This window comes from Equus quagga, chromosome 9 (assembly GCF_021613505.1).
Source record: "Equus quagga isolate Etosha38 chromosome 9, UCLA_HA_Equagga_1.0, whole genome shotgun sequence".
NCBI lineage: Eukaryota > Metazoa > Chordata > Mammalia > Perissodactyla > Equidae > Equus > Equus quagga.
In genome coordinates this window covers 65,568,521-65,584,567 of record NC_060275.1, presented here as the reverse complement: position 1 = coordinate 65,584,567, position 16,047 = coordinate 65,568,521, and the positions used below count along the sequence as shown (strand labels likewise).

The 16,047-nt window shown below is 49.0% G+C and overlaps 1 protein-coding gene across 1 annotated transcript; it reads left to right on the top strand.

Annotated features, from left to right (window-relative positions):
- Positions 1-130: 130 nt before the first annotated feature.
- On the top strand, positions 131-10,637 carry SMIM7 (small integral membrane protein 7). Its single transcript, XM_046671757.1, has 5 exons — positions 131-225; positions 306-347; positions 835-887; positions 4,502-4,592; positions 9,519-10,637. The coding sequence occupies exons 1-5, from the start codon at positions 200-202 to the stop codon at positions 9,532-9,534; spliced, it is 228 nt and encodes a 75-aa protein (XP_046527713.1). The 5' UTR covers positions 131-199; the 3' UTR covers positions 9,535-10,637.
- The last annotated feature ends 5,410 nt before the right edge of the window (positions 10,638-16,047 follow it).

Below are 16,047 nucleotides of genomic sequence, written 5' to 3'. Positions count from 1 at the left end.
CACCCTCTGAGCATCCTCAGCTGGGAGGCTAGGTCTTTGCTAAGGGGGCCTGGCCTGCAGAGGGCGGGAGCTGTCTGCCTTGGCCGTCGACTGGCCCAGCCTTCGCCAGCGCTGCTTCTAGATTGGTTGGCTCGTGCTCTTCTCCCCGCCCACGCCAGGGCTTCCGCTTCCGGTTGTGACTGCAGCTTCGGTCGTAACGATGATCGGGGACGTCCTGCTGTTCGGGTAATTCGGGGGACCAGAGGCTGGGGCGTGAGGGCCCGACGGGGTGGGGGCGGCGCAGCTAACGCATTCTCCCTCCGCAGGACGCTGCTGATGAACGCCGGAGCGGTGCTCAACTTTAAGCTGTGAGTAGGCCGCGTCGCACCGCGGTTCCCCCGGGGACCCGTAGCCCCGCCCTCCGGGCGCGAGCCCGCCCCACGCCTCAGGCCCCGCCCCCAGCCCCAGCCCGTCCTCTGGCCCCGCCTCCATCCTGGACTGTCCTCCTGTGACCTTCCCCTCGTCCAGACTTCAAATACGGGTGCTCCGTTCCCCCGGGTCCCTCTGCTCGCACGTAGCCCCGGTGAGCCTCAGGCCCACCCCTTAAGAAGCTTTTAGCCCTCCCCGTACCCTCGGCCCCGCACCCGGCACCCGCGGACACCGTGTCGGCGGCTGCAGGCCTGGCTGTGATTGGCGGGGCAGGGGGTGGCCCAGCGAGGGTCGTTGAACCACCCGAGGTCACACAGCAAGTCAGCGGTAGGGCTAGAGCTCCCCTCTGAGCTGGGGGTCAGGGCCAGGGGACTGAGCAGTCTATATGTCCCTTTGAAAATGGACTCTGTTTGCTTCTTTTTGCAGGAAAAAGAAGGATACGCAGGGCTTTGGGGATGAGTCACGGGAGCCCAGCACAGGTAAGGCCTCCTTTCTGGTCTCTGGAATCGCTCCGTTTCAGAGAGGGCAGTTCTTTGTCACCAGGTCCTTTTGAACTGTGTGTGCGCGTGTTTGTGTGACGGGCTTGAGGGTGTGGCTTCTGCCCACCTGTCTCGGGCTTCTTCCTCCTACCAGACCTCCCCTTGTCCGCGTAGGTCAGCTCTCAGGTCACTTCCCAGAGATATAGTTTTTTTATGTGCGCTGTCATCTGGCAAATGTCTGCCCCTCACACTTGACCTTAAGCTCCAGAGAAGAGGCTGCAGCTAGTTTCAGCTCATCCCTGTGCCCTCGCGATGCCAGCACTCCAGCAGGAATGAATGAATGAATGAATGAATGATTGAGTGAATGAACAGCCTCACCAGGAGCTGTTGTTTTCAGAGTACTGTAGACCTGTCCTCTGTTTTGTAATTAGATGCCAACACTAGCTTTCAAATAAGTCAGGAAATGTCATATAAGAAATTCAGATGTCTGATTTTTCAAGAAAAATCAGAACATTCTACAACTCGGGGTTCAATGACCTTTTGGCACCTGTTGAATGGGGTTGAGAAGCAGGACCCCACTGAAGCAAGGCTTGTGGCCTTTACCTCCTCCCAGCCCCAACCCTCTCGTCTTTACGTCATCTCACCTGCCTGGTCCCCGGAGGCCCTGGCATGTACACTTTCCTGCTGAGTTTATTCGAGTGACTGTTTGGAATCTAATGGGCCCTGCCCGTGACTGTGGTATCCATCCATCCATCCATTCATCGAGCATTTGCTGAGCACCCACTACATGCTGGCCACTGTGCTGGATGCTGGGGACAGAGCAGAGGACAAGACCAAAGTCAGTCCTGCCTTGTGGGCTGTGCTACTATGGGGTGGGACAGACTTCCTACACCAGGAAGAAACGGTGAAGGAGGGGGCGTCAGGTGGGGGCGGTGATGGGGTTGCTGCCTGGCTGGGGTGTGTGGAAGGAAGGTGCTCTGGGAGGTGGCGTCGCAGACGAGGTGGTGGGTCCAGTGATCGAGCTTTGTCCAAAGGTGAGGGGAACCCCGAAGAGCAGTGGTTTTGAAAACAGTCCAACAGCTCCCCTTTATTGGAGGCCTGCCTGGTGGTGGCTACCTTGTTAGGTGCTTCTCATGGGTGTTTCACTTCACCTTCATTCCTAAAAGGTAAGGGCGTTTTCACATTTTACAGATGAGAAAACTGAGGCTCAGAGATGTGGCTTAACTTGCTTATGGCCACCTGGCAAGTCAGTGACAGGATCAGGATTGGAACCTGGGTTTTTCTTTCTTTCTTTTTTTTTTTTTTGAGGAAGACTGACCCTGAGCTAACATCCATGCCTGTCTTCCTCTTCTTTATATGTGGGACGCTGCCACAGCATGCCTTGATAAGCAGTGTGTAGGTCTGCGCCCAGGATACGAGCTGGCCAACCCCGGGCTCCCGAAGCGGAACACATGAACCTAACAGCTGTGTCACCGGGCCAGGCCCAAGAACCTGGGTTTTTTGACCCCAGAGGTGGCTCTCTCAGTCACTGGACCATCCATCTGTTCATTCATTCATTCGTACATTCATTCAGCAGCTGTGTGTATTGCTTAGCTGCTCTGTGGAAGGCAGCCTGCCAGGCCCTGAGGCTGTGGCCCACATCTGAATAGGAGCTGTGATGGGTGAGAGACTGGGTCTGAGGTGGCTGTGTCCTGATCAGGGGCTCCCTGCAAGGCTCCCTCCAGCCAGGGCCCTCTCCCTGCAGAGAGGGTTCCTTGCCCTCCATCCTCTACCTGGCTGACCCTAATACCATAGTGGCTGCGTTTGTTGAGGGCTCGGTGTGTGCCAGGCACTGTGCCAAGGTCTTCCCAGACCCTCATCAGCCCCGTTTGCATGGGAGGAAACTGGGGAACAGACAAGTCAGACACTGGCCCATGTCACCTCCACGGAAGGGCAGTAAACTCCTGTCTCCGTTTAAGGTCGGAGCTCATGCGCTTCCTCAGAGAGTTGTCTTCCGACCCCTCCCCAACACGCACTAGGTGGGGTCCCCCCAGTGTGTTCTGCCGTGGCCCTCGTCACATGAATAATCACATCTGATCACTTCTTTAGTATTTGTCCTTGCTGTGAGCTCTTTAGGGCAGGACACCTGTCTTGTTCCTCCCTATGTCTCCTGCACTTGGCTGCTGCTGGGAACTAGTGGCCTTCAGTTGGCATCTGTTGATGGCAGGAGAGCCCCTTTTCATGATCCTGGGCTCGGAGAAGGGCCTTGCTGAGCAGCGCCTCTCACACATCCTGGAGATGGACCCATCTCTGATATTTGCAGTCTGTCCTGGGCCAACACTTACATAGGCTGTGCCGCATGTGGCTAACTCTGTGGCTTGGACAGTACTGGACATGTCTGGGCCCTGTTCAGCAAGACCACACGCTGACCACACACTTGGATGGCACAGCATCATTAGGTGGCCATCACGTTGGGTTGTTGGGGACATTTCTCAGCTCGTGCCGGTCTTCTGTCTTTACTGGACAGCTCCAGTCTGCCGATGATACTGTGGGTGGCACCCCTCTACATCACTTAACCCAGGCCTGTCTGTTTCATCCTGGAGGCCTAGCCAGGGAGGCTGAGAGGCTCGAAACCCTGCAGTAAGGTTCTGGAATCTAGGTCTCTGGAGTCTTAACATACCAAATGACCTCTTCTCGGAGCAGTTTCTGTTCCTCGGCATCAGGGGACGAGAGGAAGTCATCACCACAGCAGAACTCCCGTTTTCCTCGTCCGAATCAGTATGCTTTTAGTTGCAAACCGTCAACACCCGGCTCAGAGTAGTCAAAGCAAATGGGAATGTCCAAAGGTAGAGCCGTCTTCAGGCCCACTTGCGTTTAGGGCACAAACCAGCTCTCCAGTGTGTACCTGTCTCCTGCTCTCTTTTTCCTTCTGGGTTGGTTTTATTTATCAGGCTGGCTTGTATCGACAAAGGTGACCCCAGAGTAGAGCTCTGCACGTTTTTCTGTTAAGGACCAGATCGTAAATATTTTAGGCTTTGTGCTGCATGCAGTCTCTGATACAACACTTCAGCTCTGCCACTGCAGCTCGAAAGCAGCCATGGACGATATGTAGATGATTGAGCACGGCTGTATTCCAGTAAAACTTTATTTCTGATGCTGAAATTTGAATTTATGTAATTTTTGCATCTCACAAAATGTCCTATGTTTTTCTTAACCGTTAAAGAAGTGTAAAAACCGTTCTTAGCTCCTGGGCCGTTCAGAAACAGGTGGCAGGGGCGAGCTTCTGCCCCGGGCTGTGGTTACCTGACCCCTGCCCTGGAGTACTGGGTTTATAACTTCTTAGCCCAGCACAGCTGGCAGAAAGCAACTATCCCAGTCGTTGGGGCAGAACTCCCAGGGCTGACTCTCACTGGGCACACTTGGGTCACGCGCCCCTCAGTGAGCCAGTCAGAGGCTGGGGGCTTGGTGCCCTCACGGGATTGGTCTGGGAGCCACAGCCTGAGTGCTGAGGGTTGGGGAGCCCAAAGGGAAGGCCTGCTGCCACTGGAACCCGAGGCAGAGACAGCGGAAGCACGCTGCAGCTGGGCCAGCAGAAATGGTAGCAGTCCTTATAAAAACACTTTCTGACTTTGCAGGTGACAACATCCGGGAGTTCTTACTGAGCCTCAGATACTTCCGAATCTTCATCGCCCTGTGGAACGTCTTCATGATGTTCTGCATGATCGTGTAAGTCCCCTTCAGTGTCACGGCCTCAGCGTCATTCTCCGGAGCGATCTACCTGGTGGTCATTCTCTGTATCCTCAGACTACATTTTTGTGTCACGCTTTCTGCTTTCAAAATAAGCACTCTCCAAGCTAGAGAAGAAACTAGGGGCTACAGGGGTTCAACTCTGTCACCACGATCCAGGCTAGAACTCTGGTTGGAACACGGCGTTCTCCATGGCCTGGCTGTGTCTGGCCCCTCGGCAGGGGCTGCCAGGGGAGGCCTTGCCCTGAGCTGTGGCCCTGTCGCCCTCACCAGCTCTGCCGCACTTGGCATCTGCCAAGGTGGAAAATGTGGCTTGATGGCAAGCGTGCCACTGGATCCTGCCCCTGCCCAGCTGGAAGCCAGCAGCAGTGTATTCAGACTTGACTTCTGTTTTTATGCCTCTTTCCATTTTCTAATTAGGCTAAAAAAATCCAGTCGGGTTGATTTTCGTTCCGGTGTCGGGGCCATAATTCCGATGCTGCTGGTAATGAATTATGAGACTCGTAGTAAACAGACTCAGGGAAGAAACAGAAGAAGCTGATGTTCTCTGCGATTCTGGGCTTATCCCTGTGTGCTTCCCCCAAAGAGGATGAAAATGAAAAGTCAGCTGTCCTGAGTAATCGAGGTGCTGAATTTGGGGTTGCCGGGCAGTGCTTGTGCCAGGCCAGGGGCTGTTTGAGCAGATGATTCGAGGACCTAGGAGAGCGAGGAAGGAAGGGTTTCACTGTGTCACGGGATGTTTTAGAGCCCAGAACGAGGCCTGTGGTGTATACCCCGAGAGACCCTTTTTGGGAGCTCGGATGAGGCCTGCCCAGGTACAGAGAGGGCTCACGAAGACATCAGGGAATTCACAGAACAGCATAGGAAGCGTGAGCAGGACTCACAGGAAGGCGAACAGAGTTGGGGGCTCCTCCAGCCTTTATTTCTAGGTTCCCACCTGTCCATTCATTCATTCCTTCACTCACAACTGTTCATTGTGGGCTGTGCTCTGGGGTGACAGCGGAGACCAAGACACCCATCGTCCCTGCCATCAGCGAATGTACAGGATAACACGCACAACAAGGAAAGGAAACAAGCAAATAGGGAAAAATCAATTGTGAGGTGGCTAATGTGAGAGGACTCTCAATTTAGCAGCTGATCAGTGAGGCTTGCTGAGAAGGTGCCATTTAAATCAAGACCTAAAGAACAAGAGGGAGCCTGCCATTGGCAGAGCTGGAGAGAGACAGTAGCGCTGGAAGCAGTATATGCAAAGGTCCTGGGACAGGGGGAAAATCGGAATTTTTTCATCATTCTGTTCTTTTCTGTCCATCAGTTTTGTTATCCTCTCTTGCCCGACTAGCTTTCTTAACTGCTCATCTGCTGGGCTGTGACCAGGGTGGCAGCCTCAGGCTCCATGACGTCCTCGCTCAGCTCCCCAAGGCCAACATAGTCGGTAGCCAGTGTCCTGATTTCATTTCCCGGGAGCAGAGTCTGAGTGACCTAGCCAAGTGTTACCCAGGTCCAGTTGGGTTGGGGGTTCCTGACTCCAGCAAAACCACTTAGCTCCGGGGTCGGCAAACTGCAGCCCATGGGCCATGTCTACCTGCTGCCTGTTTTTGCTTTTGCACTACCTGGTGGCCTGGCCTGCAAAGCCTGAATTATTTACTGTGTGGCTCTTTACAGAAAGAGGGGGCTGACCCCTGACCTAGGCTGGCTCTTTGGGCAGGGGCCATGAGTGAGGGGAGATTCTCTCCAGAGAGGACTCTGTCAGGGAGGCGGTGACTGACTTTCCCAGGATATTAAAAAACTGGAAATTACCTAAATGTCCAAGAACAGAGGAAGTGTCAGGTAACTCGAAGGATGCTTGTGGGACTGACTGTGACGATGCCATCACTGATGGTGTGCTGGAAGGTTCTGTCTACACGGGGAATGTTAGGAAAGAAGGCCATAGGTCACCTGCATGCACATTTTGGCCTCCAGTTGTGATTTGCATGCAGTAAACCTTGGATAAATGCTGAATGAGTGCCTGAAGTCTGTGAGGGAAACACTTCTAGTGAAGGAGTTGGAAGGATGCACTCCAGACTGTCCACGGAGGTGACTGTGCTGCGACTGTTGAAGGAGTTAGTGGGGCAGAGGGATGGTTCACTACTCCTTGCACCCACTTCTATATTTTTTGAGCTGAGCTACTTTGGAAAATTTTACAAGTCACGAGAAACTTAAAATGTAGGGAGGAATACACCTGAATGTTTACAAACCAAGGGTACTGTGTCTGCAGCTTACTTCAAAACACATCAAGTAAGGGAGATGGATAAATGGATAGATACATGATAAAGCCAAGTGTTCGTTGCAGAAAGTAGGTGGTGTGTATGTGGGTGTTCACTGAACTGTCCTTTTAACTCTTCTCTATGTTGAAATCTTCATACTAAAATATGGGGGGGAAGATAGGGAGAAAAGGAGAGTGTCACACCGTGGAGGATTTATAAGTACAAGGTGGAAGTCGGTCCTCACGGTTCAGTATTTTGTAGTATATTCACAAGGTTGTGCAACCATCATCACAATCTAATTCTAGAACTTTTTCATCACCCCAGAGGGGAACTCCATACCCATTAAGTAGTCACTCCTTGTTCTCCCCTCCCTCAGCCCCTGGCAACCACTGATCTACTTTCTGTGTCTATGGATTTACCTGTTGTGAACGTGTCACATAAATGGAGTCATACACTATGTGGCCTTTTATGTCTGGCTTCTTTCACTTAGCATGGTGTTTCCTAGATTCTTTCATGTAGCGGGTGTCAGTAGTTCATTGCTTTCCGTTGTTAAGGGTATGCCACAGTTTGTTTACCCACTCATCAGTAGATGAATTTTTGGGATGTTTCCATTTTTTGACTGTAACAAATGCTGATATGAATATTTGGGTACAAGTTTTTGTGCAGACGTATGTCTTCAGTTCTCTCTGGTACGTACCTAGGAGTCAAATTGCTGGGTCATATAGTAACTGTATATTTATCCTTTTGAGGAACTGCCAGACTATTTTCTGAAGTAGCTGTACCAATTTACATTCTCACCAACAGTGTATGACGGTTCCAGTTTCCCCACATCCTTGTCAGTACTTGTTATTGTCAGCTTTTTGATTGTAGCCATCCTAATGGATATGAAGGTTGGAGTTTTCATTTTCCCAATGGTTAATAATGTTGAGCATCTTTTCTTGTGCTTATTGACCATTTGTATATCTTTTTTGGAGAAATGACTATTCAAATTTTTTAAATTGGATTATTACTGCATTGTAAGAGTTCTTTTTATATTCTGGATACCAGTCCATCATCAGATACATGATTTGCAAGTGTTTTCCCCCATTCTGTGGGTTATCTTTTCACTTTCTTTCTTTCTTTTTTTTTTTTTTAGGAAGATTAGCATTGAGCTAACTACCACCAATCCTCCTCTTTTTGCTGAGGAAGACTGGCTCTGAGCTAACATTCATGCCCATCTTGCTATATTTTATACGTGGGACGCCTACCACAACATGGCTTTTGCCAAGCGGTGCCATGTACACACCCGGGATCCAAACCGGTGAACCCCGGGCCCCTGAGAAGTGGAATGTGCACACTTAACCACTACGCCACCAGGCTGGCCCCTTTTCACTTTCTTTTTTTTTTTTTTTTAAAGATTTTATTTTTCCTTTTTTTCCCCAAAGCCCCCGGCACATAGCTGTGTATTTTTAGTTGTGGGTCCTTCTAGTTGTGGCATGTAGGATGCCATCTCAGTGTGGCTTGATGAGCGGTGCCATGTCCGCGCCCAGGATCCGAACCAGCGAAACCCTGGGCCGCCGAAGCAGAACATGCAAACTTAACCACTCAGCCACAGGGCCAGCCCTGCCTTTTCACTTTCTTGATGGTGTCATTTGAAGTACAAAATTTTTAATTTTGATGAAGTCCAATCTATCTTTTTTCTTTTATCACTTGTGGTTTTTGTTATAGCTAAGAAGTCATTGCTTAACCCAAGGTCACAAAGATTTATGCCTAAATTTTCTTCTAAGAGCTTAGTAGTTTTAATTTTAATAGTCTGTGATTAATTTGAGTTAATTGTGGTATATGGTGTGAGATAGGGATCCAGTGTCATTCTTGTGCATGTGGTGATCCAGTTGTTCCTGCCCCATTTTTCCAGTGACCTTTTCATTTTGGAGACAGTTTAGGTTGATGAAAATGTTGCAGAGATGGTAGAATCCTCTTCTTTATCTTTGTAATAGCTCTGTGGCTTTCCCTATAGGCCTGGGTCATAACTTAGCTCCCATTCCCAAACGTCATGGACAGTTTTACAGTTTCCACGCCTTTTCTAGTCCAGATTTTCTTTAAGGAACAGAGTTAACTGTAATCATTTCTTTATTTAAAGGTCTTTTTTTATTTATGAAAGTCACCACTGACTTGCAGTAATAAAAAATGGGCTAAAATGTTGCAGATTCATGTAAAGTAGGTACTTTTAAAACGAGTTACTTTTTTGTTTTTTTTTTGAGGAAGATTAGCCCTGAGCTAACATCTGCCGCCAATCCTCCTCTTTTTGCTGAGGAAGACTGGCCCTGAGCTAACATCCGTGCCCATCTTCCTCTATTTTATATGTGCGATGCCTGCCACAGCATGGCTCGACAAGTGGTGCTAGGTCCACACCCAAGATCCTAACCGGCGAACCCTGGGCCACTGAAGCAGAGTGCGCAAACTTAACCGCTGCGCCACCGGGCTGGCCCCTTTTATTTTTTTAAGTGTACGGTTTGTTTGTGTTAAGTATATTCAAATTGTTGTGTAACAGGAGAGTTACTTATAAAGTCACAAAATGATGTAAAATAATCTTAAGAACAGGGAGATAAAATATTTACTACAAGTGTTTTCAGAGCGCCAGCATCCCGTCCTCACGGACATTTCTGCCCTCTGACTTTTCTAGGCTTTTTGGCTCCTGAACCCCAGATACGAAACCAGGAACAGACGTCCAGAAGCTGAGTCTCCTCCCCTGCGTTCCTGACAACTTCAAGAATGTTTTTGCCTGGAAAACCGGTGACCTTCCCAGAAAGCCCAAGCTCGTGGTGGGTGGAAAAAATGTTCGCCAAGATGCTCACGGTTTCCCAGCCACGTCACTGTTTTCTTTTCAAAGATATTTTCACTCTGGTCTCTGCATTGAAATGCTGCCTACTTGAGGAGTTTCAGGAGGGTTCCTGTAAGGGGCTGTCATAACTCTGGTTCCCCGTAGAGGAAAGAACACGTGTAGATCATTTCGTTGGATTGGAATTCCTCTTCGACCAAGCTTTCACTAGAAACTCGTTTCTGATATTTCTTTCTTTACTTTTAATAACCATCCTTTTTGGTTCAAATTATACAGATTTTTAAAACTCACTTTTGTCCAAGGATCTGAAGCAGAAAGGTTGGCTTTGACGTTTCCTGCAGCCTCTTTATTGCACTGCGTTCATGAATAAGGAGCAAGTTCACTGTTGCTGGGTCTGACAGCAGTGCTGGGTGTGCGTCCATATTCCTTCCCAGTCCCCCTGGCTCTGCTCAGCTACTCTGTGCCCTGCGGTCGTCCCCAGGATTTTGAGGGTGAGGGCTGACTGACTCCCACGCAAGAGAGGTGCAGAGCCGTTGGCAGGGCCGGACGAGGGTGTTGTGAGAAATTTGGCCTTGCCTTCAAGCCCTCTGCTAAAGTAACTGTTGGGGCCATTAATTGTACAGTTTTTAGACTGAGAGTGATTTATGCGGTAATATGAGGACCCAGTTCTGAAAGCTTGGGTTTTTGGGTCTGCTTTTCAAGTGGGTGATTTCAAGTTTGAAAAACAATGAGCCTCATTTGAGGAAACACAGCGTTTTGCACAGAAAGCCTCGTTGAAAGAGTCCTGCTTTAATCTCCAAAATGAAACGCTGGTGGTGGGCGCCTGCTTCCCACAGGTGTTTGATTTGTTTCTGGTGGTTTTTGAAATCCTGATTTGTAGGTAAACCTGGTGGGAGGAAAAAGGAAATACGCAGGCTTTTAGAACGAAATAGCGTTGAAAATAAAGCTCATTTCTAAAAAGGACCTTTTGTTTATACATTTTTTAACCAACAAGTTGACTTTCAACTTGAGTTGTTTCAAATTATGCTGTGGGAAGCACCTAGGATTCATTTTGGAGGCTGTCAGAAAGTCAGAAGAGGGGTGATGTTAGCTGTTCCTTTCTGAATTTTCCCCAGTAAATGTCAGGCAGGAATTGGGCAAATATGGTTGTGACCTGGCTGTTGTTGGAAGGTTTGAAAGAGCCAGTGACAATGGTGGGGTTTTGCTAAACCAGGGTCGAGTCCATTTTTACTGCTTCTCAGCTAACATCATTCTTCTTGATCGCTTCTATAATTTATTCCCTTGTCAAATCCAGACCGTGCATCACCTGGTGGTTTGTAGGTAGCAGGGAACGTACGTAGCTGCTGAATCAAGCTTCACCCTTGCAGATGTGTGTTCTTGTCAGCAAGGACAGGCGTGCCAAGATCTTGGTTGATCACTCGTCATGCCTGCGAATGAAACCTCTCTGCCTTATTCAGACTCACCTGGAGGTTTCAATGAGGCGAGGCGTTTATGGGGAGGAATTGTGCTCAGAGAAGAGAATGCTGTCATTGAGATTTTTTTCTTTTGAGGAAGATTAGCCCTGATCTAACTACTGCCAGTCCTCCTCTTTTTTGCTGAGGAAGCCTGGCTCTGAGCTAACATCCGTGCCCACCTTCCTGTACTTTATATGTGGGATGCCTACCACAGCATGGCGTGCCAAGTGGTGCCGTGTCCGCACCCAGGATCCGAACTGGTGAACCCTGGGCCACCGAGAAGCAGAACGTGAGAACTTAACTGCTGCGCCACCGGGCCGGCCCCGAGATTTTGTTTTAATAGTTGCCTTTTTCTCCAGAGATCTGTTATCTCATTGTCAAGTTCTTATAAGCAGTGTAGCTTTGGGGATGCGTATCAGAGGCTGCTGTACACTTTTATAGTTAGTGGCCCACTTACGGGACAAATGTGCTGACCCCTCAGGTGGGGGATGACAGAGAAGTTCAAGGTGTCCCTTCGCTCCCAAAGCCACTCAGGTGGAATCGCCTGCTTGCCTGGTGGCCTGGATTTTAATAAACACATTTGCAAACACATTTTTCAAATTCGCTGAAAATCAAGCCAGCCATTTCAAGGGATGTGGTTAATAGACCAAAACCCAGTTTCATTTCTCTCCGGAGTGTGGGCAGCGGTCCCCAACGGACCCCATGCGACCCCCACGCAGCAGTGAGACGTGATAATGAGATTGGCTCTCGTCTGAAGTGATGAGATTGGAAAAGCCAGCGAGGCTGTCATTAGCGAGGCATTGTCTTTTCATTTCACCCATTTCATTATCTCCTTCACTACATTGGAGTTTATGAAATATTGGACAAACCTCCTGATCTTTTCCTGTGTTAAAGACAGACGTATGCTGTTTGTTTATAAAGCAAAAGGCATGTGATTTTTTGTAAAAGATGTAAATTCTACTTGCAGATTTGTTTTCACCATTCACTTGATTTTCATTATTAGGCAGAGAAAAGGACTTGGTCCTCTTCAAGACCCTCTCTGGCCCTTGAGAGTTCCTGGAAGTGAGAGTGTGGTAATAGCCAGCATTCCTGGAGGAGAAATCAGGCAAACAGGTCTGTCGCAAATTGGAAATTCAAAGTCTACGTTTTTCAATAAGAAAACTGCAAGAATTAGTTCAGCATATGGCTTGGTGGCTTTCTTTTTGTTTTGAATTAAACCAGGGGTTGGCAAACTGCAGCCCACATCTGGCCCACAGCCTGTCTTTTCACGGCCCATGAGATAGAATGGCTTTTATGTTTTGAAATAGTTGGAAAAACTCAGGGAGAAAATGAAAGGAAATTCAAGTTTCTTGGAGACCATCTGGCCTGCAAAACTGAATATATTTACTCTATGAACCTTTACAGAAAGGTTGGCTCACCCCTGGGCTAGAGAATTAAACAAAAACCCACACATCTTATGGGAGGGTCCTGTTCATCTCTGTTTTGTTCCCATTATTGTTGTGGCTGTTTGTGCTAAGTGTCAGCCACCAAAGTGTAGACTGTGTGGGGGAAGTTGTAGAACTTAGTTTAGGGGGAATAAAGGTTTGGTACATCTGATTAGAGTTTATTGTGTGAATTAGAGAAAAAAGTGGAAAAGACGGTCCTGGCAGAAAGCAAGATGGAGATCTGGCCCAGACCCCGACTCTGTTGCTTACAGAGTGTGATGTGGGGCAGCTTCTTGGTCTCTGTGCCTCCATGTCCTCTTGCGTGACATGGGGACAATGCGGGAGAGAGCCTTGACATGTGCTGTTACTGCCTGATGTGGGGCAGGCCCTCAGTAAGTGGTGGGGTTTTCATCACTATCATTACATTGATTCAAAGACCTCCTCAGCGGTGTTTGGTGAGGCTTAGATGAGATGGTGTCTTATTCTGTTTGGGCTGCCATAACATGTTACAGACCGGGTGGCACAAACAGAAGACATCTATTTTCTCACAGTTGTGGAGGCTGCAAGTCCAAGATCAAAGTGCTGTCAGGGTTGGTTCCTGGTGAGGGCTCCCTCCTTGGCTTGCAGATGGCCACCTTCTTGCTGTGTCCTCACATGACCTTTCCTCTGTTCGTGGGCATTGCTGGTGTCTCTCTTCTTATAAGGACACCAACCATATTGGATCAGGGCCCCACCCTGATGACCTCATTTAACCTCAATTACCTCCTTAAAGGCCCCATCTCCAAATACAGACACTAGGGGTTAGGGCTTGAATATATGAATTTGGGGGCGACACACTTCAGTCCATAACAGATGGTCAAGAGTCTGGCCTGTGGTAGACATTCTACAGCTGTTAATTCATCTCCTTGGCTAATAGTATATGTCAAGAGATTAAAAACACTCTGTGAGGTCTAGGCCAGCACCCTGAGAACTGCTATGAAGGGTCTTTGCCTCCCGATGTTCCGTAGTAAAGCATTTGTGTGGAAGTGGATGGTGTCTTTGACCAGGCATCTCAGACTTTAATGTCCTCGTGAATCCCCCAGGCGTCTTGGCGAAGTGTGCATTTGACTAAGCAGGCTCAAGGTGGAGCCTAAGATCAGCTCCCAGGGGCTGCCCATGCTGCTGGTCCCTGGACCACACTTTGAGTAGCAAGGGCCTTTGCTGTCCACTGAGTAGCTGCTCGCCACATGTGGCTATATCATTTTCCATCTTAAGAAACTAAAACTAAAAACCAGTCCCTCAGTCACAGTAGCTACATTTCAAGTGCGTTCCACTGCAGAAAGCTGTAATTAGGCAGTGCTGCATCTAAGGGAGAGGCTGGTCAGCTTTTTAAATCAAGGACTGTATGAGTCCCTATGGCAGCCGTAACAAATGCCCACACGCTTCATTGCTTAAAACAACCCAGATTTCTTATCTTATCGTTCGGGAGGTCAGAAGTCCAAAATAAGTCTGATGGGGCTGAAACCAGGTGTGGGCAGGGCTGCTTCCTTCCGGAGGTTCTGGGGAGAATCCGTTTCCTTGCCTTTCCAGCTTCTAGACGCTGCCTGCATCCTTGGTTCACAGCCCCATCCTCCATTGTCCACGCCAGCAGTGGCTGCTTGAATCTTTCTCATGATGCCCTCTCTCCAATTCTGAGTTCTTCCCTCTTCCTCATTTAAGGACCAATTTAAGGGTTACATTGAGCTCACCAGGATAAGCCGGGATAGTCTCTCTATCCTAAGGTCAGCTGATTAGCAACTTTACGTCCAAATGCAAGCTTAATTCTCTCTTCCCATGTAGCATAATTTATTTAGTGATTTTAAAATTTATTTATTTATTTATTTTTTAGGAAGATAGCCCTCAGCTAACATCTGCCGCCAATCCTCCTCTTTTGCTGAGGAAGATTGGCCCTGAGCTAACATCCATGCCCATCTTCTTCTTCTTTATATGTGGGAAGCCTACCACAGCATGGTTTGCCAAACGGTGCCGTGTCCGCACCTGGGATCCGAACTGGTGAACCACTTCGCCACCGGGCCGGCCCCCATCACACTTTATTTACAGGTTCCAGGAATTAGGATGGGGACATCTTTGGAGGTGGAGGGGACATTATTCTGCCTACCATAGGGCTAGACAGTAAATATTTTTGGCTTTGTGGACCACACACTCTTCTTTCTCAACGATGCAACTCTGCCCTATAGTGTGAAGACAGCCGGAGACAATACATAAACGAATGGGCTTGGCTGTGTGATTGCTTTTCCCTTTTTTTGTCTTGAACTTTCTTATGGAAAATTGAAAACACATACAAAGGTAGACTAGCGTGGTGCATTCCCACATACCCGTATGTCAGGGGTGGTTTTCTCAAAATGTTTTTTTATATTTTGCTGTACTTGGCTTTCTACACCAAACATCTGTTACTCTTGTAATCAGGAAAGAAAAAAATACACAAAGAAGTAAATGTGAGAGCATTCAGGAAACATGAGGAAAACCAGCCCTGTGTTGAGGTGACAAAGGGAAGAGACCCAGGTGGACCCTGTAGAGGAGCCATCCTTTTCCGCACTCACTTTTGTGCGCCCAGGACGTTGGCAGAGCCCAGGGCGCGCTCAGGGCACGCGGCTTCCTGAATCAGTGGGCTTGCGTCCCTCAGACCCTTTTCAAATACAAGGACATCTGCACACTTAGTTTCCCAAGACAGCTGTCAGAGCTTCCGGGTTTTGGAGTGGTGGGGAAGGAACCGCGGGCCTGGCTGTCAGTCCCTGTCCTCCCTCTCTTTGGGAGAGTCGACCCTCCTCTTTGGGCATCAGTTTCTCTGCCTGTGACAGGGACGGCCTGGGACCAGGTACTCACCAGGACTTGACTCTTGCCCCGTCTCTCTGTGTAGCCCGCAGTGTTCCTAGGACATACTTTTTGGAGCATGTGCCCCTTCATCAGGCTGCTTTCTGTGTTGGGGCACTACCGCTGCGCCTTTGTTTCTGAGAAGTTCCATTGGCCCGTTCGGGGTCTTTTGTGGCGGTTCCATCTGCTCCACCCTCTTCACTGTCTTCTAGTTGGTTTGGTTTTCAGCACTCGCCCCTGGCACTGTCTGCTCCTTGGGGAAGTGGCTTGTACCTGATGTGGTTCATGTGTTTCCCTGTAAGTCGGGGAACCCTGAGCTCTGGGCCAGAGCCATTGTCCTGTCCAAAATCCACCCACATGACTTTGCCACCTCACTCCTCTGAGGAGCAAGGACCAAGTCATCTGGTTGCATAGTTAGGTAACCAGTGTGACAGGAGTGGAGACAGCCCACTTAGGGATGGTGAGAAATAAGATGGCCAAGAACATGGATAGCGCTTGTGTACGCACGTATCAGTTTGTGACATGGGTGGTATGTGATAAGAGGACCTCACTAGGCAAGGGCTTAGGCTAGATGAAGTGGGAGACCACTGAGTTTTTAGAGGAGGGGACGAGAAGATTCAAACCCTGTGTCAGAAGGAGCTGCCT